The 27,173-nt window shown below is 58.4% G+C and overlaps 1 protein-coding gene across 3 annotated transcripts; it reads right to left on the bottom strand.

The window, feature by feature from the left end:
- Nucleotides 1-608: 608 nt before the first annotated feature.
- Nucleotides 609-26,365, bottom strand: SREBF1 (sterol regulatory element binding transcription factor 1). Of its 3 annotated transcripts, none has more exons than XM_024234358.3 (19): nt 26,067-26,365; nt 8,623-9,054; nt 8,071-8,258; nt 7,853-7,987; nt 7,550-7,771; nt 6,796-6,910; nt 6,233-6,453; nt 5,794-5,995; nt 5,496-5,674; nt 4,994-5,255; nt 4,744-4,910; nt 4,393-4,561; nt 3,756-3,864; nt 3,365-3,474; nt 3,145-3,277; nt 2,775-2,940; nt 2,100-2,300; nt 1,899-2,010; nt 609-1,385 (listed from the first exon to the last, which is right to left on the bottom strand). In XM_024234358.3, the coding sequence occupies exons 1-19, from the start codon at nt 26,155-26,157 to the stop codon at nt 1,156-1,158; spliced, it is 3,444 nt and encodes a 1,147-aa protein (XP_024090126.3). In that variant the 5' UTR covers nt 26,158-26,365; the 3' UTR covers nt 609-1,155. The 3 variants fall into 3 exon arrangements, with proteins under 3 accessions (XP_024090126.3, XP_024090127.3, XP_054391465.2); XM_024234359.3 differs by lacking the exon at nt 26,067-26,365 and adding an exon at nt 12,118-12,265; XM_054535490.2 differs by having other exon boundaries at nt 3,145-3,474; nt 26,067-26,352.
- Between the last annotated feature and the right edge of the window lie 808 nt (nt 26,366-27,173).

Here is a 27,173-nt window from a genome sequence, read left to right as displayed (position 1 = left end):
AGCCCGTGGATTCCGACCAGATTCAGCTGGGAGCAGGGCCAGGCTTTAGGTTGGGGAATGGGAATGAAGGGAGGGGCTGGGCGGGGGGGCATGAATGGAGTCAGGGAGTCTGCCTTTTACAGAACAGGAAACCTCCCCCGGCCCTGTGCCCCCTCGCCAGTGTGGCGGCAGGTCGGGAGGGAGGAGACTTCTTTGCTGTGAGATGACCAGGGGCCGGGATGGGGGAGGTGAGACATGCCAGACTTGTAGGGAGACCCAAGCTGTAGCTCCTGTCATACAACAAACAGGTCCTGGAAGTCAGTCAGTCCATCCTCCCATGCCACCCAGGGACCTGATGGGGACAGAGCTGGGAGGTGAGAAGGGACAACTGACCCCATGGAGGCCCCAAGGGTTGACACAGCCCAACCATGTGCCCTGGGAGCAGGGGGAACAGGTCAGCTGGAGGCCATACAGCCAGCCCTCCCCACTCCCCCCACTAATATCGGGAAGAACTAAGTTGTGTCCCTTGTGGCCGGAGGGGGAAGGGAAGCCTTTGCCTAGGTGCTGGGGAAGGGCCCAAGCACTCTCACTAGTCAGCACAGCCATCAGCTGAAGACACAAAACCCAGATTATAAATAATTTCATTTTTAATTCTCTGTACAAAACTTCTCAATCTATGAAAATAAAGTTTGCAAAAGGCAAAGTAGCACAGGAGCCTCAGGTCAGGAGGCTGAGCACGCTGACCTACACTATGTACACGTCTCTCTCCCACGACGGAGAGAGAGGCCTCTGGGGCAGAGCCCTGCTTGCAGTCCGGGAAAGCCAAGTTGGCTTCCGTCAGCACAGGGAAATGTACCCCTCTCTTCCCTGTAAACAGGAGGAAAAAAGCCACTAAGGTGCCTGCAGAGCAAGGAGGGGGGCCCCCCCCAAAACGGCTCGGCCCCTGCAGTGCCCCGATCGGCCACCAGAGGTCAGCACCGTCATGGCCGCCGGTCTTAGGGTCGGGATCGCGCCCCTCGGGCCTTCCACCGCGAAGGCACACAGCAGCCGCAGGTCGACCTGTGGAGGCCAGGGTCTCTTGCACTGCCTTCGGCCTTCAGAGCTTCGACGCAGGACAGAAGCTGCACGGGACCTTAGTGGCTAGAGACAGGGGTGCTGAAGCCGGGGACACGGGGTCTAGCTGGAAGTGACAGTGGTCCCACCGCCCAGGCGCATGAGCATCTGCTGACAGTCGTGCAGCAGCCGGCGATCGCCAAGCTTCTCGAGTGTGCGCGCCGCCTCAGCCAGCATGCCCACGCGCTGCCCGGGCGCCGACAGGAAGCCGGGGGGCAGGTAGCAGGAGGCCAGCAGCAAGGCCTCCGCGTGCTCCCGCCGCGTGGGCCGCGGCTCCAGCTCCGCCACCGCGCCTGCGCACACGAGGATGTGTCAGGGATGGGTCTCAGGTTGGCCACGCCCCCGCGGGAGCCCCGCCCACACACAAGCCAGGGCATCTGCTGCCTGTACCTGGCACACAGGTACCTGGCGGGGGGCTGGTGGGTCCCCCTCTCCTCACCCTAGTCTCAGCCCACACACAAAGTCCACAGACAGTCACGCACGTGCAGTCATGTATCCCACAAATGACAGTCACCCCACTGATTTCTTGTGAAAGGAATTGTCATCAGGTAACCATCAAGAAGATGCTTGGTCATTTTTTTTTTTGAGACACGGACTCTCCCTGTCACTCAGGCTCACTGCGGCCTCCAACTCCTGGGCTCAAGCTATCCTCCCAACTGAGCCTCCCAAAGTGCTAGGTGTGAGCCACTGCGCCAGGCCTGTCTGTCCCGTCTGACACACACACAGCCTCCCTTGGTATCACACCCCATGTGCGCCCTTCCCTGCTGAGCAGACAGCACATCCCTGGTCAGCAGCTGCCCCCTCACCTCCTTTGCCACCGGGGCCTGCCCGCCGCCTCAGACTGCGGTCGAGGAGCTGGTGTGTCCGTGTGGGGCTGGCCCCCGCCATCAGCCGGGCCGTGGCCTCATGTAGGAACACCTGGGGGCCAGGAGAGTGGAGGCTCAGGGCTCTCCATCTCCACCACTGCCTGACTCCCCATCTTGAGGACAGGGCCATCGGGCACTCACCCTCCGCATGGCGGGCCGGAAGCTCTGTGCCAGCCGCCTCAGGCTGCTCAGGTCCCGTTGGAAGCCACGCAGCTCAAGGGCGGAAGCATGGGGCCTGCTGCTGGTGCCCTGGGCTGCCGGGGCCGGGGCCGGGGGCTGCTGCTGCCGCCACAGGCTGGTGCGCACCACAAGAAGCAGGTCACACAGGAACAGCTGCACGGCCTGGGGGTGGCAGGCAGGGCAGGGGTCACCAGGGCTCCAGCTCTGGGAGGGGCAGGATGGGGGCCCACGGTGCCAGGGGCCGGCTCCGGGCTGCACTGCCGAGGCACTGCACCCGCCTCACACACGTGCAATGCAACAGCAATGCACCGCGGGGCCGCCCGCCTCTCTCGGCCCCCACACCCGCCACCGGCCCGGGAGCAGCTGTCCAGCCCTCCTGATGCAGGGCCTCCAAAGGCATCCTACCATACCATCCACCCCCTTCTCCCAGGGATGGGGAAACTGAGGCCAGATAGGGGCAACCCCTCTCCTCTGGACAGAAGCCTTAGCCAAAAAGCAGGGTCTGCTGGACCCCCTATCCTGTGCTGCTTGGGCTAACCCCATGGTCTTCTGCAGCCCCTGGGGGCTGGGGAGAAGGACCAGGGAATGGAAAGCTGAGTCCCCCAGCCCTGCCAGGCCCCTGACCCCACCCCTCACCTTGTCAATGGAGCTGCTGGCTGGTGTGGTAGCCAGGCTGTCCTGTAGGTACCCACTGGCCTTCTCACAGATGGTCAGGCTGGCTGGACCAGACTCTGCCTTGGCACAGCCCAGCAGGGCCCAGGCAGCCTTGAAGGAGTGCAGAGCTGCCCTGGGCAGGGGTCTCCTGTTGGGACCAGGGCAGAAGAGTGCCAGTCAGGCCAGTCCACAAGCCCTGGCTGAGTGCCCCCCACTGCCCTGGCTCGAGTTCCCTGAGGAAAAAAGGTGGTGACTCCTCCTGCACAGAACAAAGGCTGAGTGAGGCACAGTGCCCAGGGGGTGAGGAAGGCTGAGCCCGGGACCAGGCAGGAGGAACCTGCTGTGCACTCACTCAGACTCCTGCAGCACCCGGGGCAGGTGCTCCACCAGCGGGCACAGCCGCTCAGCCGCCTCCTCATCCCGCCGCAGCCAGTGGATCACCACAGCTGTCAGAGAGGCCCACCACTTGGCCACCGGGTCTACGCCTGTAGAAGAGGGAGGGTCCCCTGAACCCTCAGTCACGCTGCACGAGGGTGCTGAGAAGGGAGCCAGGGCAGGGGCCGGGGGCTCACCGGTGGTGGTGGCCATGCTGGAACTGATGGAGAAGCTGCAGGCAGGAGCCCCCGCAGCATCAGAACAGCTGTTCAGCAGCTGCAGGTACCCGAGGGCATCCGAGAATTCCCTGTGGAAGGAGAGAGCTGGCTGTCGGAACAGATGGCAGGGGTCCTAGGAGGGTGCTGGCCCTCCCCACCTGCCCACCAGAGTACAGCCTGGCCCCTGGCTCTGCGAAGTGCCACCGTCTCCTCCCACAGGCTGGTGGGGAGAGGAAACTCAGAGAGGAATGAAGGGCGCATGGCACGCACGGTAGCCCAGCTCTGGCCCTCTCCGCAGGGTTGAGGACAGAGCTATTCTCAGAATCCTGCCGGAGGGGCCTTGCCTGGAGGAGGGCACGACGACACTTACTTGTCCCCATCAGCTGACCCAGGGCTGGGGCTGGGCTGGGTCACACAGTTCAGTGCTCGCTCCAAGAGATGTTCCCGGAATAGCTGAGTCACCTGGGCCAGGGGGTCCACTGTGGAGAGGAGGAGGTGAGTGGGGTGGGGAGCAGGGCCCCACCCTCCTCTCCAAGCTAAGGGCTTTTTCCTGGGTGGGCTGGGGCCGCATGCAGGGCCACTGGGAAGTGCCGGCATGCCCCTGGGTGCAGCCCCTGCCGAGGACAGGGGAAAGCGGGTGGACATAACTACCATCAGCACCAGCCTTGGCCAGGACAACACGGAGGCCTGCCCTACGCTGCTTCCAAAGGAAAACCGACTTGAGAAGGTGCCACTGTTGGCTCCACTTCCTTACTCCACAGCGGCGCTGCCTGGGGTCACTTCTCCAATTAGCCACCTGCCCATCAGTCCCTGCATGTGCTTCTGAAAGCCCCAATAGGAACGAGAGGCACCCAGGCCTTTCCCTTCCTGCAGCCCCCACAGCAACAACCCAAGGCAGGGAGAAGGACTGGGGTGGCCAGAGACAGCCAGAGGTTCAGGCGACAAGGGACAGGACAGGAATGAGAATGCAGGACAGGAGACGGGACAGAGAAGGGGTAAGAGAGCACCTGGGTTCCCGGCCAAGCTGTACAGGCTCTCCCGTGGGGTACTGAGCACGGCCCAGTCCCCATCCACGAAGAAACGGTGGCCCACGGGGTGGCAGAGCCACTGCATGGCAGGAGGCACTGAGCCACTCTGTGCCAGGCAGGCCTGGCGGGCACTGCTCAGGAAGAAGCGCTGTAGGGGAGGGAACTGGGCTGTCACAGTGGACACAGGCTGGGGCCAGACCCCGGGCCGAGCCCCAGCTTGGCCTGGAGCCCCCCTGGTAACCACTGCCACATCCCGTGTAGCTCTTACCCACGGAGCCTCTGGAGAGAGCTGCAGGGATAAGCCCTCAGCGCCCCCCACCACCCACTTACCGTCAGAAAATGCAAGGCCCGTGGGAGACTGGTCTTCACTCTCAATGCAGCTGCCACATAGATCTCGGCCAGCGTCGCCACAGACACGGCATCCCCTGCACACTCTGCCAGGTTCAGGGCACTCAGCGCCAGGTTGGTGGCAGTGAGGTGCCCGCCTGTGTACTTCCCTGGAAGGCAAGCAGGCATGAGGCTGTGGGTGGAGCACAGGCAGCAGGGAGCACCTTGGAGCCCGCCCCACGCTCGGTCCTACCCATGGTGTGCAGCTGGTGCAGCTTATGGTAGACCAGGGCTGCGTCTCGGGCGCTGGCGCAAGCATCCACCCGCAGAGCACAGTCCTGCTGCAGGCCCCCTGCCCGGCCTGCCAGCCAGCGGCCCACCCAGAGACGCTGCAGCAGGTGACGGATGAGGTTCCAGAGGAGGCTACAAGCCAGGTCAAGGTGGGAGGTGGGCAGGGGCCGGCCCAGTGCCCGCAGGGCCAGCCACAGCTGCTGGGCAGCCTGGGCAAAGTCTCCCTGTGGATGAGGGTTTTCCAGGTGAGAAAAGTGAGGTCAGAGCAGCTGCCCCATAGCTCAGAAAAGCCGTCCACAGCAGGCTCTGGAGGGGTGGTGGGGGTCTGCGGCTGCGCGGCCAGGCACAGGGAGGACAGGACAGATTCATGGTGTGCACAGGGAGCAAGGAACAAGGGTTGACACCCAGCACCTTCCCGGCCTGGGGTCCCTGCCCTGCCCACTCTGCCGGGGCCAGCCCCTTACCCGGGCCAGGTCCAGGTCAGCCTGCTTGCGATGCCTCCAGAAGTACACGGCGGGGCCTGAGTGGGGCCGTGTGACTGGCTCACCGTAGACAAAGAGAAGCACCAAGGAGACCAGCACCAGCAGCCCATTGAGCAGCCAGACCACTGGGGGCAGCAGCCACTGGGCCCAGCCAGGGCCATCTATGGACAGAGGGAAAGCTGGGGACACAGCTCCCAGGAAATCCAGAGCCCCAAGTTCACAAGTCTGGGGGCTCCCCCCGAGCGTCCCTCCCAAAGATGCCCAGGCTGGCCAGTCCCACCTCTGCTCTCGGTGCCCAGCACGTTACGCCCAGGGCTATGGTAGACGCTGGTGGTATCTGAGGGGCTGGGAAGTCCCCGGGCCCCCAGCAAGGAGGCCAAGGGGTTGCAGGACAGGCAGAGGAAGACGAGCGTGCACAGGGCCAGGCGGGAGCGGTCCAGCATGCCCCGGCTGTGCGAAGACGGCCGCTGCTCTGGCTTTGCCTGGTGGGGGTGGGCAGGGTCGTGAGGGCAGAACCAGAGGGACCCCAGAGAGCACGGGGCTGGGAAGGGGGGGTCAGGATTCTGCCCACCTTACTGTGGGACCCCACATGGCTCCAGGCCTCAGTTATTCTGTCTATGAAATGGGAGGTAGGATCTGTTAGGGTCTTCCCGGCCCTGTCCTGAGGCTCAGAGGATATGGCTGGGAGTGGGGAAGGGGGCACCGTGGCAGGGCCCAACCTTGCTGTCCTCAAAGGCTGGGCTGTCAGGCTCCGAGTCACTGCCACTGCCACCGCTGCCACTGCCCCTGCTGCCAAGGGACAAGGGGCTGCTCTGGAAAGGTGAGCCAGCATCCGAGGGGGGTGGGGTCAGTGTGTCCTCCACCTCAGTCTTCACGCCCTCCATGAGCACGTCTGTGTTCCCTCCACTGCCACAGGCCGACACCAGATCCTTCAGTGATTCTGTGGGCCGAAAGGAACAGAACCAGGAGTAAAGGCTGGATATGTGACCCCAAATCAGAGCTTAGGCCCTTGGGGGCCTAGGGACTACTGTAGCTCCTAAAGCTAGCCCAGGAAGCTTCGATGGGGTTGGGTTAGGGCCAAAGGGAGGCACCAGGTCTCTTTCAGGACCAGAGGTAACCAAGGGACTAGAGCTGAAGGCGGGGCTAGAGCCAACGGTGAGGTGGGCGAGGCAGAGGGTGGGCCAGAACCAAGGGTAGGTGGGGCTAGGGATGGGGTGGGGCCAGGAGGCGGAGCTGGGCTAGTGAAGAGGCCAGACTGGAGCTCAATAAAGCCAGGACTCACTGCTTTTGTGGACAGCAGTGCGCAGACTTAGGTTCTCCTGCTTGAGTTTCTGGTTGCTGTGTTGCAGAAAGCGAATGTAGTCGATGGCCTTGCGCAAGACAGCAGATTTATTCAGCTGCACGGTGTGGGAGGGAGGGGGAGCGCACAGGTGGCCCGTCAGGTCGGGGGTTGTGGGGTTGGGGGGCCCTAGCAAGGGGGTGCGGAGCTGCTTTGCAACATTACTGCCTCAGGACATTTGCACTTGTTCCTTCTACCTGAAACGTTCCTCACCTAGTAGCACCCACCTCCCAGGCCGGGCATAGGGTTAGGATGTAAGATGCAGACAGCAGGGTCTGGCTAGCTGCTGCTGTGCCGGCCGCCGTCTCAGGGAGGCCTTCCCTGGCTACCACCAGGGAACCCTCACCATCCCTCTTCCTGCTTTCTCTGCAATGAGCCAAACGTGGTGGTCTCGAGCACTTATTCATCCTGCCTACCATCCATCTCCCCCACCAGAACGTCGGCTCTTCTTTGAGGGACAATTTTTGCCTGTCTTGTTCATTGCTGCATCCCCAATGCCTAGCACAGCCCCACCTTTATTGAAGAGGCCTGCAAACCAGTTTAACTAAATAAACGAGGCTGGCCAGGCCTGGGAAGGCTGAAGTCCAACTCCCTGCTTGTCCAGGCTCAGTCTCACTCCCTCTCTTCCTTCCAGTCGCCCCTGATCTGTTCCTTCCTAGGGACACCCCGGTCTGTGCCGCTGCAGGCCTCTGCACACCTTTGCCTCAGTGCCCACCACCAGATCCTTGAGCTCAATGATTTTGTCGTTGATGGAGGAGCGGTAGCGCTTCTCAATGGCGTTGTGGGCTGTGCGCTTCTCTCCACGGCTCTGGGCAGAGCCCGAGGCCTTGCTGCCAGCTGCCAGCCGGTTGATAGGCAGCTTGTCCGCATCTACGACCAGTGGGACTGTTGCCAAGATGGTTCCGCCACTCACCAGGGTCTGCAGGGCCAGGCACATGTTACCAGGTGGGCATGTGTGTGTGCAGACCCCACTCCCTTATGCCCTGCCCACATCACCCACCGGCAAAGGCCCTGTCTGCACAGTGGTGCCGGAGACCAGGGGGCTGAGACCTGCCGCCTTCACAGTGGCTCCGTCTGTCTTCACGGCTGTCAGAAGCAGCGAGTCTGCCTTGATGAAGTGGGGCTGCAGCAGGACCTGAGGGTGGGAGACGCTTGGCCGTAAGCTGTGTGTCTGGGCCGGGGCTGTCCCCTCCCCAGCCCCTGGCCAGACCCCCTCACCGGGACCTGCTGGATCTGCGAGGTCACAGTGGTCGTTACAGGGGCTGCCGTGGGGGCAGCTGTGACTGTCAGTAGCTGCTGGGGGACCACACTCTGGGCCTGGGTGTGCAAGGAGACGGGCGGGACCCCTGGCGGGGAAGCCAGTGGCAGGCCAGGCAGAGGCTGCTGGGTGCTCCCGGGAGGGCTTCCTGCAGAAATAAAGCCTGGGGCTGCAGGCACAGACCTCCCTCTCCCACTTTCAACCTGCTCTTCAGGTCTCTATCACCGACGGGCCTTGGATGAGTCATTGCCCCATGTGGCTTCCTGTGGACAGTCCCTGCCTGGGCTCTGATGCAAATGCACTGGCTTCAAGCCAGGCCTCCAGTCCGAGGTTGTGCCTACCCTGGCAACAAGCACACCAGGACTGCTAGTAACAGGGCGTCTCAAGCAGCCGAGTGGAGCCCCAGTTTCTAAAGCCTGCACAGACCTCTACTCACATCACAGCAGAAGCTTCTTCCTGTGCTCCTCAGAGCCCCACCCTGGGTGTCCCCTCCCGCCACACATCCCCCTTACCTGTAGAGAAGCCTCCCGGAGGGCTGGGGTAGCCTAACACAGGGGTGGAGCTGAACTGCGGTGGGGCTGGGGCTGGGAAGCTCTGTGGCAGGAGGGCCCCTGGCAGGGGCTGTGGGGTGGGGGTCTGCAGGATGCTTAGTGGCACTGACTCTTCCTTGATACCAGGCCCAGGGGAGAAAGCGGGCATGGACGGGTACATCTTCAATGGAGTGGGTGCAGGCTGGGGAGGGGACAGGGGTGAGGGTGCTGCCTTTGGCCCGCTCAGGAAGGCTTCAAGAGAGGAGCTCAATGTGGCAGGAGGTGGAGACAAGCTGCCTGGGGAGCTGGTATCGGGGCTGGCAGGGTCTGTGCCCCCTGCCCCACTCCCAGCATACGGTGGGTCAAACAGGCCAGGGAAGTCACTGTCTTGGTTGTTGATAAGCTGAAGCATGTCTGAAAAGGAGAAGAGGATGCGTGAGCGAGGCAGAGACTGACCCCCAAACAGGGCATCACACACATCCAAACACAACCTTATTTGCACAACCCTTGTTGGCACACAGCTGTATGTGTGGGCAATGCCACCGGGACAGAAAGCCACCCACAGGAGCTGGTGTTCCCGGACACACAGCCGTTTTGCAAGTACCTGTGCTGTCTAGAGCAATGCCTGCTGCTGTGAGTGCATCACAATACCTGGACAAGGTGGGCACCACAAGGCTAACAATCTTACCCCACAGCTAGGCTGGGGCTGAGCCCAGGGTCGGGCCCAAGACAGCAGACTTCAGAGCCTGAGCTCTTCCCACCATCCAGTATTTGCCCAAACATCTAGAAACATCCTTAGTCCACAGCAAACAGCAGGCTCACATTCATTCACTCATTCAATGAGCATGTGCTGAGTGCCCACACTATGCCAGGCACTGTTCCTGGCTGTGAATGAGAAAAATCCCTGCCTAGAACTAGGCGACTTTCTGGGGAGCTGGGAATGTCCTGTATCTTGATGTGGATAGTGGTAAACTTTTACTCCTGTCTTCAAGAGGCATGCATTCTACAAGACATCCACCTCTGAGTCCACACACACACACACACACACACACACACACACACACACACACACACACACACACACACACACACACACACACACACACACACACACACACACACACACACACACACACACACTGCACCGTGGACTCAGACCAGCTTCCAAGCATTTGCCCATGAGGTGACCAACCCTTCCAGACAGCTCTCCTGCCCTCTCCACAGTCCACCACCCCCGACCCCACACAGAACAAAAGGAATCCAGAGGCCCAGGTGCAGCCTTCCCTGGCCCCACTTGGGGCCTGTTTCTCAATGTGTGAAACGGGGGGCATGCCTCCATCCACAGATCCAGCAGCTCCAGTCTTTGGGATGGAGATGGGGATGGGGAGGGAGGAGCAGCCTAGGGTAGAGGGGGTCTTCATATAGGAGCGATGGGCCCCACACCCCGCCATTGGCCACTCCTGGTCTCATCCTAAAACGCCCCCCCAGCAGGATCCTCTGGGCACTGAATTTGACAAAGCAACTTAGAAACTGCTGAGGAGTGGGTGATTTTCCCCTCCCCTCAGTTTATAGGGGGAAGAGGGGTGCAGAGAGAGGCAGGATTGCCTTGAGGCCCTGAAGAAGTGGTGGGATCCTCTGTGACCAAGGACCAATTGTGCAGCCTGGGCCCACTCTTCCTAGGGCAGCGCAGGATCCCCAAAGAGAATGGCAGACAGGGAAGTCCCCCAAGAGGACCCCAGATCAGAGCAGGGTCCTCATCCACACTAGAAGGACTCTAAGGGTGGGGGCCCATGTCAGAAGGGTGGGTCTGGTCCAAAAGCCAGGCCCGCTGTGGGGCTACCCACATTGATGGGGCCAGGCAAGACCCCTAATCCTCACCCACAGCTGAGAGGGTGATGTGATCATTGGCCCCATTCTACACATGAAGAAACTGAGCTGTAGAGAGGTGACTTACTGGCCTAAGTTCTTATAGAGTCAGAGAGTCAACTGAGTCCAGACCCTACTTGACTCCAATGCCCCAACCACTGGCCACTACCCTAGACTACCTCAAAAGATTAGCTCACCTCAACTTGGAAACAAGAAAAGACACTGAGGTTCAGGGAGGACCACAAGCAGCCCAAGAGCATGCAGTGGGGTTCAAACCCAGGTCTACAAAATCCCAAATCTATTGTCTCTCTGCCTTTTCTTGCCCCACCAAGAAGCCAAGAGCCAGGCTGCCATCACCAACCCATTACTCAGTGGAACAGACCAAGGCTTAGGGCCGAGCCAGCTGCTGGCCACATGGCCAACCAGTGTGACTCTGTGTAGAGTTCTGGGCTCAAGTCCAGGCTTTGGCTGCAGCTAAGTGGCCTCAAGACCCAGGCCTGGCCACTCAGGGCTTTGATTTCATCTCTGTAAAAGCAAGTGCTGTCTGTCCTGACTCCTTCCTCCTCATACAGACTGGGACACACTCCCACCTCAGCCCCACCTGGCCATGGGCCCTCTCCCCCAGCTGGTGACTGGCAGCCTATCTGGCTCAGCCCAGGGCCCTCTAACCCACTCATGGTGGCACCTACTGGGTCAGAATGCTCTACAGGACCCATGGGGGCCTCCAGTGCTCTCAGGATCCCCAGCCTGAGCTCCCAGCCCTGCCCACCACCAGCTTGAAGTGGAGCCTGGACCAACAGCCTCCTCTCACTGGCCCCAGTTTCTTCATCTGTACAACAGAAAAGATTAACCCTTTTTGGTAGGGCTGCCCGAGGCTTTGCTTGGCAGGCAGCTGGCACAGAGTGGAGACCCAACATTTCCTACTGACAGGTACCCAGGTAGGGAAGCTACTGCAGGAGGGGAATTTCCTAGAGCAGTTGGCAGAACAGGATGGGGTGGCAGTCCCAGTCTTCCTGGCTTCTCAAGTAGAAACCTCTCCTGGTTTGTGGACCCCCCAGGTCACAAGTCATCAAGTCATAATGGACTTTCAACTGCAGGGTTTCCCACCCCTTTACCCCAGTCCGTGTGAGCCTCTTCGATAGATGGGGGAAACTGAGGCCTGAAAGAAAAACTGACAATTTTGACAATCTAGGGCTCCCACTGTCTTCCTGAAAAGTCTAAGATGCCCACAATAGGCAGGGGTGCCGAACAGGGCAGACGCTGTGGCAGACAGAGGGACAACGGGCCCTCCTCCCTGCTTCCTCCTGGTCCTCTCCCAAAGCGGGTGCAGAGAATGTAAAGAAGACCACCCTCTCCCTCCAAACCCTCTTAGGTCGGGATGCTGCTGTTGGGTCTCTAAGCAAACCCTTCCCCCTTGAGTTGCAGGGGGCACTAATTTGGTTGGAGGTAGCCCCCCACTTCCCCAGCGAGCTGGTAACTGTCACACCTTCTCCCTCGGGAAGGGGCTCTTTCCTGCTCAAGTTCCGTAGCCCGCATGCCCGCCCACCCGAGGAGAACCTGCAGGAGACGGAGGCATTGTATAAAGGGCTGGCGGGGGGCCTCCAAAAATACCTTCGAACGTGCAATCCATGGCTCCGCGATCTGCGCCCGCCCTTGGGGCGTCCAGGCGGTTGGCCCTACCCCTCCCCGCGCCGACTTCACCTGTCAAGGCGCGGCGGAGTTTTGAAGCCGTTGAACGCTGCGGTGCGCCCGCCCCGCCCCGCCCCGCCCCGCCCCGCCCCCAGCCCCGCCCCGCCTGCAGGTCCCACCCCTCCCCGCCCTTCGGGGCTGCGGGCCGGGCATCGGGTGAGCGCGCGCGGCCAATCAGCGGCCGCGCTGCCGCCTCGCTAGGGCCCCGCCCCGGCCCCCGCCCCACCTCCCCACGGCGGCGGGGGCTCGAGTTTCACCCCGCGGCGGTGAATGGGGTTGGGGTTACTAGCGGACGTCCGCCTTTAACCCGCTCGGCGCCAGCGTCTGCCGGGGTTACTGGCGGTCACTGGCCCTCAGCTCCCGCCCCCTTCGTTAAAGGGTCAAAGCAGAGAAGTCCTGGCGCAACACACCAGAACTCTGTGTTCGAAATCACTGGTTCGCTGGCACCCTGAGCGAGCCTTAACCGCTCCAACCCTCCGTTTACTCCTCCAGAAAACAGGACACTCATTATCTCCCTGGCGTCGAATGGTAGAAGGGAGATAATACGGGTGCAGCACTTAGTACGCAAGAAGCGTTTAATTAAGTCCAAGGGCTGCCGAGTGGTAGCTGCGGTGGGTGCAGGCACCTCCCCCTTCTAGGGCAGCCCCAGGAAGGGGCCACCCCTCACCACAGCGGGGCTGATGGTATGGGATGAGGCCACTCCTGAAAACAGGTCACTTCCGGGAAATTGAGGCCTGGACATAAGGGTTTCCTGACTGCCAGCACCGATGTCCCTCTGCCGAGTGGGTGAAGTCTGCCCCTCCCCCTCAAGGCCTCACAACCCAGCAGTCACCAAGTGAATCCCGACCCACTATTCATTGTAGGGCCCTGGGAGGCCAGGCAGGGCTGCAGTCCCTGGGACAGAAGATGGGTAAGGAAGGGGTGACAGGCTCTAGGGTTCTTTTGAGGAGGTGCCTGGGGCTGTCTTCCCTCTTTTGTCAAAGGTAAAAGTTGCGCGCGCGCGCGCGCGCACACACACACACACGTGATGAGAGCCTGGCCAGATGATTTTGCAGCCAAGTAGACCACCAGCAAAGCCTGCCTCTGCCCCAACCTGCAGGCCAGCGCCTCTGACCGGTCCCCGCCCCAGTTGGCTGCAACCTGGGAAGGTGCCTGAACCCTGGGCAGACCCAGTGACTCAGCAGTCCATTGGGGGCTGGAGTCCCTGTGGCCTCAACCTTGCTCTCTTTTCAGGACCCTAAGCAAGAAAACCCAGCCATGTCTCTCTTGCACCCTGTCCTCGCCACCGCCGTCCAGCCCAGGCCCTTATTTCCCAGCTTTGGGAGGTTCAAGGACAACAGACGGCCTCTCTAGCATGGCCCAACCCTCCCCTCAGCCCGCGGGTGTTCCTTCACCCCCAAAACAAAACACAGCATTGCTCTTGGCAAAGGCTCTGACATGAGTGACTTAAGACAGGGAAGCGTCCTTGACCCAAAAGCACACTGAGAGCTGAACTCCAGGCATGAGTTCCCCATGGCCTCCCAGCCTGGTTCTTTCATTACTTTGCTCCCCAGTTTCTGAGCCTAGAATGTGGTGAGACCAACAAGCAGATACTAGCCTGAGACAGCAGGGCCAGGGCCACTGTCCCCTCCCCTTACCCATCTTGGCTTTACCACATATTCCTGCCTCTTACTGTGTCTTTATTTGTCTCATCTTCCTGCTCTAACCCCCTCCCATCCCACTGAGGAAGCGCGATGGGAGAGGGCGGTTGCTCTCTGAGCCTCAGGGGCAGCAGAGTCATTAAAGACTCTGGTGGGGGTGGGGTGGAGGGGGCCTTCCAAGAGGAGGGGGTGTGACCTGGGAACAGAGGGCCGGCCCTTGGGCAGAGGGCACAGACTAAGCTAAGATGCCCCGAGGAAGGGGGAAGGGCCTGGGTGCCACTGGCCATGGCCAACCTCTGAAACAAGGCCTGGCCAAACCCTGGCTCACTCTCCCCCGGGGCTGATCTACTGGCCAATTTCTTTTTTTTTTTTTTTGAGACAGAGTCTGGCTCTGTCACCCAGAGCACAGTGGAGTGCAGTGACGCAATCTCAGCTCACTGCAACCTCCGCCTCCCGGGTTCAAGTGACTCTCCTGCCTCAGCCTCCTGAGTAGCTGGGATTACAGGTGTGTGCCACCACACCTGTAATGAAATGTAATTTTTGTATTTTTAGTAGAGATGGGGTTTCACCATGTTGGCCAGGCTGGTCTCGAACTCCTGACCTCAGGTGATCCTCCCGCCTCGGCCTCCCAATGTGCTGGGATTACAGGCGTGAGCCACCAAGCCAGTTTCTGTGGAAGCTGGTCACCAGGTTAAGACTGAAAAAGGAAACGCTAGAGCCAGCCCTGCAGCCTCCCTCAGAGACACACCCAAGTGGGCTATCTGGGGCTACATGCCAGGCCCTGCTCTTCCTTCAGCCCCTCACTTGCTGTGTGATGGGGACAGTCCACTCCCCACCCTCTGAGCTCCCACACCTACGATCTCCAGAGGTGGGAATTCTGGGAGAGCAAGTGTGTAAAACATCCATCACTCAACAGTCTCAACAAAGGTTAGTTCTCTCTACAGCAATTAGAATGGTTTAGAACTGGAAAGTCAGGTAGTGAGTTGCCTGATACTTGCAGTATTCACGTGGGAGCTCCATTACCATTCAATTGAGTCTTTTTTTTTTTTTAAGGGGACTTAACGGGGCCAGTCTAGAGTAAGGCAGCTGAGGCACCTTGGGTGCACAATTTAAGGAACAGCCTCTCTTGCCTCCCCTAGTCCCTGTCCTGGAAGCTGGCAGAGCTGGTCTCTAGAGGCTCACTGTGGCACCCAAATTGCGGCCCACCTGTGGGTGAACCGGGCTTCCCACGAACACTGAGAAGGCCCTTGTGGTTCCCACACACACTCTCAACACAGGAAGGAAGAGGAGGCATAGACTCTGGGCCATGGTGGCCCCACCTGCTCCCTCGTTCACCTTCCCCAGGCTTGTGAAGCCCTGCCACCCCTACCCAAGCCTGGGTTCCTCCTCTTCCCTCTTCTTCTTCCTCTCCTGCCCTGATTCTATCAGGACCCAACAGGAAACCTGAACCCCCACCTGGCATCCCTCCCCAGTTCTACCTTCAAATCTCTCTCTGAAGGCAGATGCGGGCGCCCTTTAATGACTCTGGCCGATGTATTCCGCGAGGCCATGAGGGAAATCCTGGGCAGGCCTCATAGCACGCGCTTGCAGGGCCCAACGCTGACCAGCACAGAAGCCTACAACCCACACAAGGCCTTGAACCCCAAACAACCTCCTGGAAGAGGGAGCTCTCCACCTGCCCCCACAGCCTTGTCTACAGAATCCAGATCCATCTCTCTGACAATATCTACTGTGTGCCAATCCTGTGCCAGGCACTGGGGCCACTGTAGATGAGGTGGTCAGGGCAGCCCATCTTAGGAGGTAACATCTGAAAGGACGACTGAATGATATGAGGGAGTGCGCCAGAAGGGAGGGCAGAAGAAACAGTGTGTGCAAAGGCCCTGCAGTGGGCGTGGGAAGGACAGGAGGAGTGGAGGCAGTGAGGGGGTGGAGGCCAGGACGGCCACCAAGGAGCTGGGATTCCAACTCAGGTTAGTCTGTCATCTGAGCCAAGGACCCCAATTCTCCAGGGAATGGGTGGGAAAGGGATTTGCAAATTGTTCCCTGCACTGCAGACCACAAAGCTGCACCAACTGTGAAGAAGGGTCAGCCACAGGGGAGGACGCAGCACAGGGGCTCGTGGGATTCCAGAGCACACCCTCGGCCTGCTAATGGAGGCAGCAGGGTGAGGATGGGTGCCCACCATCCCTCCGGGGAGCTGGGCTGCACCCCACCTGCTGTTCTGCTCCCACCAGGCACCTCCTTGATCCTCCTAACTGGAGTCGGCGGTTCTCGTGTTCTCAGCTGGTCGTGTATCCAGCAGTGGCACAGGCTGCCCTTTGTGCACTCATGGCTGCCCCGGGGGCACAAGTGTGTGCCGGCTCTTCCCGGAATGGGATGCACCCATGGCTGGAGCCCCAGGTGCACCTGGGCGCAGGTTCTCTTGAGGAAACTAAGGCTCAGACAGAGGCCTGGTGCCCAACGTCCCACAGCTGCCATGTGAAGAATCTGGTACACAAACCCCATTCTGCGGACCCCAGAGCCTGCCCTTCAGCCCCAGCCTGCAGGGGACAGCAGTGAGCCCCAACTCCAGCCTGCCTCTGCCCTGACCAGCTGTCCTCATTTGTCGCAGTTCAGTGAGTGTGTGCAGAGTGCAAGGACAGAGAGGACAACACGAAGCTCGTTAAGGCTCAGCTCCAGCACTGCCTCCTCCCGGAGGCTTCCTAACCACCACCCCCCCAGACCTATCCACCTGCCCTGCCAAATTAGAGGCTGGGCCTCAGCTGGGGGACCCTCCTGTCAGGGCCTGAACCAGCTGTGACCCCAGCCTTACCCAGCACAGGGCTGACCACAACAGGGACCCCAGTCAGAGGCCGCGCAGATTCCAGCCATGGCTTCCTCCACCCTCGTCTGCCTCCACCCCCATCCCCTAACTGGTGTCTCCCTGAGCCTCCCTTTCCCTGCCTGCTTTCTGAACACCACACACTATTGAAGGCCAGGCTGTTTCCTCCACCAGGAATGCCCTTTCCAGCTGGCGAATTCCTATTCCTCCATCAAAACTTGCTCTGATGCCACCTCCCATTCTTCCCTCGTCTGTGCCCCTCCACACGCCAGCTCCCAACATACTGACCGTCCCACCCTATAAACCTCAGAGCCACGCTTCCTCCTCCCCACTAGGCTCTTCCCGGAGCTACAGGTGTGCGGAATTACCCTCAACAGAACCTGTGAGATGGCGATTACATGTGATGCTGGTCGGCACCAATTCAGACACCTTGTCTGAGAAGTGGCCCAGGGCACATACTTATCACTGGCAGCTGAAAACAACCCACGGGCCTGATGCAGTGGCAATTCTGGGAGTAGCCCCTGCTGCTGGGCACCTGTTCTCAGTCAAAATGGCAGTGCTAAGGTTAGGCGCGGTGGCTCACACCTGTAATAACAGCACTTTGGGAGGCTGAGGCAGGCGGATCACTTGAGCCCAGGAGTTCGAGACCAGCCTGGGCAATGTAGCAAGACCCCATCTCTACAAAAAGTTTTAAAAATAGCTGGGCATGGTGACATGAGCCTGTAGTCTCCGTTACTCTGGAGGCTGAGGTGGGAGGATCCCTTGAACCCGGGAGTTCAACATTGCAGCGAGCTGTGATTGTGCCATGGTATTCCAGCCTGGGTGACAGAGCAAGACCCTGTCTCTAAAAACAAACTGGCTCACGCCTGTAATCCCAACACTTTGGGAGGCAGAGGCAGGTGGATCACGAGGTCAGGAGATCGAAACCATCCTGGCTAACATGGTGAAATCCAGCCTCTACTAAAAATACAAAAATTAGCTGGGCGTGGTGGTATGTGCCTGTAGTCCCAGCTGCTTGGGAGGCTGAGGCAGTAGAATCACTTGAACCCAGGAGGCGGAGGTTGCAGTGAGCCGAGATCGTACCACTGCACTCCAGCCTGGTGACAGAATGAGACTCCATCTTAAAAAAAAAAAAAAAAAAATATATATATATATATATATACACACACACACACACTCTCACACATATATATACACACACACACACATATATATTTCTCCCTCTTGAGTTGTTTCTCTGCAGCTTGTTTTAAAGCTCACATGAAGGCAGCAAGACGTTTTCAAGCTGCCAGGCTCCGGTCTGGAAAAGATAAAGCCCTTTACAACCTTCCCTACAACATATTCCCTTTTCTTCTAGCATCACCGGCACTGGGTGATGGTCATTGTCTTTTATGTACTTTTGGTGGCTTTGCTTAGTCCCAAGGCTGTGACCAGAACTTTGAAGGTGCTTTCACTCACATTTCCAAGGCTGCCTTGATGTGTTTTGCACAGAAACCACCATCTGTGGCCAGATGGCCACTCTGCCCCTCCTCCCCCAGCCAGAAACACTGCTTCCTCAGCAGGTTCTTTTTGTTTGTTTGTTTTGAGACAGGGCCTCACTATGTTGCCCAGGCTGGAGTGTAGTGGTATGATCATGGCTCACTGCAGCCTCGACCTCCTGGGCTCAAGCAATCTTCCAGCCTTAGCCTCAGCCTCCTGAGTAGCTGGGACGACAGGCACTCTCCACCATGCCAAGCTAATTTTTTTAGTTTGGGTCTCACAATGTTTCCCAGGCTGGTCTTGAACTCCCGGACTCAAGCGATCCTCCTGCCTCAGCCTCCCAAAGTGCTGGGATTACAGACGTGAGCCACTGTGCCCAGCATCGATTATATTCCATGGAAGCCAAGGATAGGGTGCTTGCTCCCCGTGGCGGGGGGTGCTCCCCACTGGCCTAGTCAGCCCCATCCTGTCTCTCACCAACTCCAGACCACCACATGGTAGATGCTCAGAACTTGGAACCACAGCCTGGTACATCCTAGAAACTTCCAGCACAGGCTCCTTGGGTAATTGCTGCTAACATTTGTTGAGCTAAACCTATCGGGTGCCAGGTACTGGTTAGGTGCTCTAAATGGTGATTTGTTTGTTTGTTTTCTCTAAAACAAACAGGGCCTTGCTATGTTGCCCAGGCTGGTCTTGAACTCCTGGCCTCAAGCAATCTTCCAACCTCAGCCTCTAAAGTCAATAAGATTATAGGCGTGAGCCACTGCATCTGGCTAAATGGTGATAATAATAACACTAACTGGCATTGGTTCAGGGCCTACTATGTGCCATGCACTGCTTAAAGCCCTCACTCATCGGATCCCCACAATTCCAAGAAGCTGCTTTTAGTACTGTTCCCTTTACATTGTTAAGAACCTGAAGATTCTTGGACTTGTCCAAGGTCATACAGTAGGGCTGCTTGTTAAGACCCCTGATCCCAGCCTTCTAGCTGCAGGGAGCACAGGGACCGCAGAGCCTGGCAGGGGCAGCATGTAGAGGCAAGGCCTGCTGGGAGACAGCTGCAGGGATGGGGAGTCAATTAGGAAAGGAGCTCAAACAGGGTTCGGGGTAGGCCACAAATTCCCCCTAGGGGGATGGACCCCCAGCCCCGTCCCACCTCCCACAAGCCCCAACCCAGCAGGGGACCCACACCTGGGAGCCAGTCTCAATGGCTCCCTGACCTCTCACCCCTGAGCCAGTTAAGGCTTTCCCCACCTCACCCCCGACACACACAGCCGCCCCTGTGGAGCACATGGTGCAGGCTGTCACACACTGTCAGTGCTCAGGTTCAAAAGGCATGTCCACATGGCCCGTGGCTGCTAGGAGACAAGGTCAGAGGCACTTCCTCTGGCCGGCCTGGGCTCCACCTGTCAGCAGGCAAAGTCCAGATCCCAGGCCTCTGCTGGCAGTGACTCCTGCCCGGAGCTGACCGGGTCACTCAGGATGTTTGTGTCCAGCTAGGTGAATGTTGGGCGGAAGGTAACTCCCGGCCACCTGCCCACTGCCTCCTTGGACTCACTCCCAGCACCCTCCTCTCCATCCCCCCAACCCTGTCCCTTCAGATGCATTAGGGCTGAACCCCTGGGGGCTCAAAGGCAGCAAATCCTACAGCCTCCATCTCCTGCTTTTCAGGGGAGGCCCCCACAGTTCAGAGAGGGCAAGGTACTTTCCCTAGGAGAAACAGCAATGCGTGGTCGCACTGGGAGGACTTTCTGCTGCCCTGGGGTTAGACAGGCTGGATGCAAAGAGGCAGAAAAAGGCATGGGAAGGGGAACATGTCTGATAGGTGAGACCCCCTCAGGCTCCACCCCTGAGGGGCTGTCAACACGGGGATGAGGGAGAAGTGGCACCATACCACAGCAGGCTGTGCCTGAGGTGGGGGTTCTGGATAAATGGGCAATATCATAGGAGGGGCATGTTTGGCAATCTTTGCAAGTCTTGAATGCCACACTGAGGCAAGGGAACTTTTTTTTTTTTTGAGATAGAGTCTTGCTCTGTCGCCCAGGCTGGAGTGCAGTGGTGCGATCTCAGCTCACTGCAAGCTCCGCCTCCCGGGTTCACACCATTCTCCTGCCTCAGCCTCCCGAGTAGCTGGGACTACAGGTGCCCACCACCACGCCTGGCTAATTTTTTGTATTTTTAGTAGAGACGGGGTTTCACTATGTTAGCCAGGATGGTCTCCATCTCCTGACTTCATGATCCGCCCACCTCGGCCTCCCAAAAGTGCTGGGATTACAGGCATGAGCCACTGCGCCTGGCCGAGACAAGGGAACTTTATCTTGGAGCACTAGGGAGCCATGAATGGTTGGAGACCAGGGGAGTTCTGTGCTGTGAGCTGGGGCAGTAACTAGTCTAGAGCTGTGTTTTCTAAGGAGTGCCAGTGCTTGGTGGGACTAGGGAGAGAACGGGGGCATGAGATATCCTGGGGAGAGGTATGGGGTGGCAGAGCGGGCCCCCAGTGTGCCCCACCAGGGCTGGCCTGGACCCAGCAAACAGCCAGACACATGACTAGAAGCAAGGCCCTGTCGTGGCTGGGCTGGGCATGCTGGGAGGGACATCAGAACTCTGAGAACGCACTGCTCAGGGCAAGATGACACCCAGAAGGGCTTTCTGGGAAGCAGCCTCTGATGGGGCTTGGCAGACATCTGGGGTCCGACAGAAAAAGAGCAGACATGACAGGGTCCAGGCAGAGGAAAGAGAACCCGAGGCCCCGTTCCAGGCTCTTGGCCAGAACTCTGTTTCCGTCTGCCTCTTCTGCACTCATAAGCTTGTGCAAAATCGGATAAATTAATCCTCAGCAGGGAGGTGAAGACTGCCATGGGCTTAACAATAATCCCCAACACAGGTACAGGGCCATCTCCTGATCCATCCTCCCCCGACAGCCGCAAGGTACTCTGAGGCCCAGGAGGAGACAGGCTCACCTGAGGTCTTGGTGCAGAGGCAGGACTCAAACCCAGGAAAACTATAGCCAGGGCAGTGCCTTCACCCACAGATGCAAGGACTTATAGAGGCAGCTCCATCCCCAAATCCATTCACATGACGAGAGTTTGGCTGTGGCAGGCAGCAGGACCGGATGGGGCCCAAGGCCCTTGGCTGGCTCACCAGGGCTGGTTCCCAGTCTGATGACTCAAACACTGCTCTGGACTGGGATGGGGAGGTAGCCACATAGCCTCTGACCCCTCTGTGACCCACTTCCAGGCCCCCAGAATAGCCCCTGTGGAGGAGCCTCCCTCAACCCCTCATCCCCATTCTTAGGAGCCCAGTGATTAAGAGCTTAAGAGCTAGGCTCTGGAGCCCACAGCCTGGGTTTGAATTCTGGCTCTGCCATCATCTGGCTGTGTGATCTCAGGCAAGTCACTTAACCTCTCTGGTCCTCAAGGCTGTCATCTTCATCATATGTCTACCTACTTGGGGTTGTCAGGGGATTAAGTGGGATTATCAACACACTGTCTGGAACACAATAAGTACTCAATTAGTGTTTTCTGTTCACATTATGATCCTCCATCCGAGCAGCCAGAGGGAACTGAAGCTTGGTGTGCCCCTGCTCCGACCGCCGACTGTCCTCACATCCAGCCCAGCTCTGCACTCTGGCACTCAAGGCCGGCCTGGCCCCCTCTTATCCCTCATGTCTCTCAAGGGATCTGGCATTTCCACCCCCAAATCTTCAGACCTTATCAAACCTGCTCAGCTCCACTCCTGGTAGAAGAAGCTTCAAAAGCAGGCTTGACCTCTGACCATCAATTCCCCTCCCAGAACCTCATCCTAGGAACACAGTGAGGATCCGGGCAAAGACTGGCCTCAGTGGCCGGGCGCAGTGGCTCAAGCCTGTAATCCCAGCACTTTGGGAGGCCGAGGCGGGCAGATCATGAGGTCAGGAGATCGAGACCATCCTGGGTAGCACGGTGAAACCCCGTCTCTACTAAAAATACAAAAAATTAGCCAGGCATGGTGGCGTGCACCTATAGTCCCAAGCTACTCGGGAGGCTGAGGCAGGAGAATGGCATGAACCTGGGAGGCGGAGTTGGCAGTGAGCCGAGATCGTGCCACTGCACTCCAGCCTGGGTGACAGAGCAAGACTCCGTCTCAAAAAAAAAAAAAAAAGACCAGCCTCAGTGTTCACTGCAGCACAGTTTATAAAGATATAAAACAACCTAGGTGTCCATCGACAGGGAATCAGGTGGGTAATAAGAGGGAACCTTACTGTCGTCTGGCTGTTGACATGGAACCAAGCAGATTCCAATCAGCTGTGAACCAATGGACCCTATTTTAATTTATAAAAATACAGATCCAGCCGGGCACGGTGGCTCATGCCTGTAATCCCAGCACATTGGGAGGCAGAGGTCGGCAGATCACGAGGTCAGGAGATCGAGACCATCCTGGTTAACATGGTGAAACCCCATCTCTACTAAAAATACAAAAAAATTAGCCTGGCGTGGTGGCGGGTGCCTGTAATCCCAGCTACTCGGGAGGCTGAGGCAGGAGAACTGTTTGAACCTGGGAGGCGGAGCTTGCAGTGAGCCAAGATCGCACCACTGCACTCCCACCTGGGCGACAGAGCAAGACTCCGTCTCAAAAAATAAAAAAATAAAAATAAATAAATAAATAAATATATACATACAGATCCATAGCTGCCCGGGGCTGGGAGCAGGAACAGGAATTGACTAAAGAAGTATAAGGGATCTCACTGTGTGATAAAAATGTTCTACAGCTAGTAACTGTCACACAACTCAGAAAGTTAACTAAAAATCATTGAATGATATACTTAAAATGGGTAAATTTTGTGATACATAAAGTATACCTCAATAAAGTTGTTTTTAAAAAATTGATGAAGGCCGGGCATGGTGGCTCATGCCCTGTAATCCCAGCACTTTTGAGAGGCTGAGGTGCGCAGATCACCTGAGCTCAGGAGTTCGAGACCAGCCTGGCCAACATGGCCATCTCTACTAAAAATACAAAATTTAACCAGGCGTGGCGGTGCACGACTGTAATCCCAGCTACTTGGGAGCTGGAGAATCTCTTGAACCTGGGAGGCAGAGTTTGCAGTGAGCTGAGATCATGCCACTGGACTCCAGCCTGGGCAAAAGAGCGAGACCCTGTCTCAAAAAAAAAAAGTTTATGAAGAGTGTGCAGCCATCCCCAAACACACATACACACACACACAGAGAGAGAGAGAGACAGAGACAGAGAAAGAAAAAGAGAGAAGAAAAGCTCTTTCACATAATTAGCAGGGCTTATCTCTGGGTGGTAGGTTTAAAGTTTTTTTTGAGACAGAATCTCACTCTGTCATCCAGGCTGACTGCAAGGGCACGGTTATAGCTCACTGCAGCCTCTAAGTCCAGGCTCAAGCAATCCTCCCACTTCAGCCTCCAGAGTAGCTGAGACTACAGGCACATGTCACCCACACCCAGCTAATTTTTTATTTTTGTAGAGACAGGATTTCGTCATGTTGCCCAGGCTGGTCTCAAACTCCTGGACACAAGTCATCCTCTTGCTTCGACCTCCCAAGTGCTGGGATTATAGGTGTGAGCCACCACCCCTGGTCTAAAGATTTTATTTTCTTCTTTTTGCTCACTTGCATTTTCTAATTTTTCTACAATGAAAAAAGATGTGTGGAATTGGGAAGAAAAACAGGAAGTTTGAATAAAAACTGAAAAATCCTCTACTGAAGTGGGTAAAGCTGAGCCCTGCCTAGTGAGAAGGGGCTGCCCCCAGTCTTCAAGGAGCTAGGACTGCCCCCACTCTCTCATAGACTAGACCTTGGGCCACATGGCTGCCCATGCCTGGCCTTTGGGTCTGGAGAGACAATGTTTTTATCCATGAGTCAGTAAGAAAGGTCTGTATCAGACCTGTGGCCCAGACCGGATTCTGTCAGTAAGAAAGGTCTGGGCTGGGAGCAGTGGCTCACACCTGTAATCCCAGCACTTTGGGAGGCCGAGGTCTCCTGATCACAAGGTCAGGAAATCGAGACCATCCTGGCTAGCACGGTGAAACCCCGTCTCTACTAAAAATACAAAAAATTAGCCAAGCCTGGTGGCGGGCACCTGTAGTCCCAGCTACTCGGGAGGCTAAGGCAGGAGAATGGCGTGAACCCGGGAGGAGGAGCTTGCAGTGAGCCAAAATTGCACCACTGCAAAACAAACAAACAAACAAACAAAGGTCTGTATCAGACCTGTGGCCCAGAACAGATTCTGTTGTCCAACTTGCCCATGAAGGGAGGGTTTGCATCATTTTTCTGGAGGTGGAAACTAAGGTTTAGAGGGTGAGAGGGCTTGAGCAGGATGACAAAGGAAGTGAGGAGTGTCCAGGTTCAAGCTCTGACCCCAAAGCGCATGTCCTCCTGGCTTGGTCACGTTGCCTCTTGGACTACACTCACTGGGCCCAGTGATGTGGAACTGGTAGTTGAATCAGGCCCAGATCTCCCTAAGGCTTGGGATTTCAGGGTTCATCACTCCAGAGGGCAGTGAAGGACAACCCCTCATGCCAGGGATAGGGGAGGCTGTTTTGGAAAAGCCTCACAATCAGGGCCTCTCCTCTGGGGTCCTCCCCTAGCCCAGCCCCAGGGGGAAGGAGGGAGGGCTGGGAAGCTTCTGGGGCTGGCAACCAGCTGGGCTCATCTGCAAGGCTGCAGTAGGGCAGGAGTGGTGGTGGCATAGATGTATCTGTTTTGCCAACCCCAGGGCGGCCACGGGTTCCATGGACATATCCATTCAGGCTGTGAGTCTAGGCATCTTGTTCCTGCAACCTTGGCCTCAGTTTCCTCATCAACCAAGTGCAACTTAGCCAGTGTTGCTGAAACTCCTGCACCGAAACCATGGAGGCAATTTGCTAGGGGCTTCCGTTTGCTCTATCTACAAAATGGAAGCAACGGGCCTTCTAACTGGCACTTGGTGCCACCCTTGGCCCCAAACCCCTTCTCATCACAGCCAGCGTGATGCTCCAAAGATGGAAGCCGGTGCCACTGTTCTGCTCCACCATTTCCCTGGCCGACCAAGTCGGTTCGCGTCCTCCTCCTCCCTGACCTCACTCCTTTGCAAGCCTCTAACCCCTCACACTTAGGCCCTGCCTCGAGGCCTTTGCCCTTCCCTTGCCGTGGCCTGGAAAACATCTTTCCTTGCTGGTCCTGGGGGTGACCCTCAGGTCTCAGCTTAGAAGTCCCTGACCGCTCTACCCAAAGTAGCCACATCCCTGCCCTCCCCCAGCCTCGCTCCACCCAAGGTGCAACTAAATAACCCGTTTGGTTTCCCGGGAGATTTTTGTGTTCCCGAAAAGAGGGGGTACCCAGGTCTGTCTGTAAACCCTCGGTGCCTAAGACGGGGGCTGGCATTCAGTGTATGTCAGTGAATGAGTGCGGAGGCGATGCCCGTCGCAGACCCGCAGAACCCGACACAAGGCGGGGGAAGGGCGCGAGGCAGCGCCCGTGCGCATGCGCAAGAGCTCCAACGCCGAGCTGAACTCTCGGGCCGGAGGGAATGACCGTGAGTAACCTCGCAATTACGTCACGGCTGGGGCTGGGGCGGAGCTTCGGCGACGCCCGGGTCCCCAGCTTCAGCCGTGGCCACCACAGGGCTGGAGAGTCACCGGTCGGGCGGCACCCGGCCTGGGACGCGTAGGGGCGCACGTGTCCCGGCCCGGAGCCGCCAAGGGACCCCGGCCCGGCCCAGGAGCCCTCACCCCCAAGCGCGCAGCCCGAGACGCTAGGGCGGGAACCAGGGAGGCTCGGTGAGGCTCCGGACACCGAAGCTCACGGCACGCAGCTCAGAGACACCGGGAAGTCCCGTGCGAGCACAGCACGGAGCTGGCGCCCGTGGGGGAGACAAAGGCCAGGGAGGCACCTGCGCGCCCCCTACTTGCGCCACCCGGCGCAGCTTCAAGCCCTGCCCGCCCTGACGCACCTTCGATGTCGGTCAGCAGCGCCAAGTCCAGATCGCACGGCTCGCCCAGCGCCTGCTCCAAAGCCGCCTCGCTGAAAGGTGGCTCGTCCATGGCGCAGCCGCCTCCTCCGGGAGGCCCGCCAGGCCCGCCGCCTCGTACGGCCCTTCCTAGGGAGCGCCGCCGCGGCCCCGGCTCTCGGTCGCCGCCGCCGCTCCGCGCGTTCGTGTCCTGCCCTGGCCTCGCAGGCGGCCCGGCGCCGGCGAAAAGTTCCTCGGAAACTGGGTTCCCCCGGTCGCAGCTCTGCTGGGCGGTCGAGGCGGAGGCGGGGCCTTTCGGGGAGGCCCCGCCCTCCCAGATAGACGGCCCCGCCCCACCTTGAGAGAGCGGGGGACCCCTGATCCCCGGTCTGCGCCACAAATCTCCCCTCCGCCGGCCCCTCCTCCAGAGCGCCCTCCAGTCATTCATTTTATCCAGCCTCGCGCACAACGGCAGCGGCCTCTGGCCGGCTGCTGCGGGAACGCGGGCAAGCCGAGCCCCATCTCTGGGCCTCTGTTTCTCCAGCACCAAGCAAGGGAGCTGAGTGGAAGCCCCAGGCCTGGGCCCATCCCAAACTTCATTTCCTCATTTCCTAGATTTGACTCTTTAGAACAAGACAGACCAGGATCCAAGTTATAGGGGTCCCAGGCCTGCTGTGTTGTGAGCAGGCCTGATGTAACTGCTGGGCCAGTTACATCACTCTGCCTCAATTTTCCTCATTTGTAACATGGGCCTAATGATGCTTCCTCACGGGCAGGCTGGGAGGCTAGTGACAATGTGGAGGGGAGCATGACCTGTGAGATCAGCCTGCCCCCTCTCTGCAAAGAAACCAGAATATTGGCCTCTGAGGACAGGAGTGGCCAAAGAAAGAGGCTGGAACTTCCTATCGTCTTCATCTGGTTTCCTCCCAGATCCAGCTGTAGGGATAGGATACCAGTGGGTCCAGTGCAGCTCCTGAAGGAGGAAGCCAGTACCCAAGGAAGACTGGCCCCAGGGCTGTCTTGACCCCAGATTTGGCACTTATTCCCAGGAGCAGCCAGGATAGGGGCTGCAAGGAAGAGGTGGCTGTGCTTTAGATCAGAGCCAGGCTG

The sequence above is a fragment of the Pongo abelii genome, chromosome 19 (assembly GCF_028885655.2).
Source record: "Pongo abelii isolate AG06213 chromosome 19, NHGRI_mPonAbe1-v2.0_pri, whole genome shotgun sequence".
Lineage (NCBI taxonomy): Eukaryota > Metazoa > Chordata > Mammalia > Primates > Hominidae > Pongo > Pongo abelii.
Note: the sequence above shows the minus strand (reverse complement) of the source record. Positions and strands in the feature narration are given on the sequence as shown.

What these genes read in the sequence shown, in the direction of transcription:
- SREBF1 (XM_054535490.2), bottom strand. Translation starts at nt 26,157, where the DNA reads ATGGACGAGCCACCTTTCAGCGAGGCGGCTTTGGAGCAGGCGCTGGGC. An exon ending in CAGCCTTTGAGGACAGCAAG is followed by an intron (nt 5,996 to 6,232) that starts GTTGGGCCCTGC and finishes CACCCCCACCAG; the next exon opens with GCAAAGCCAGAGCAGCGGCC. An exon ending in AGGCCCCGGTGGCAAAGGAG is followed by an intron (nt 1,386 to 1,898) that starts GTGAGGGGGCAG and finishes TCGTGTGCGCAG; the next exon opens with GCGCGGTGGCGGAGCTGGAG.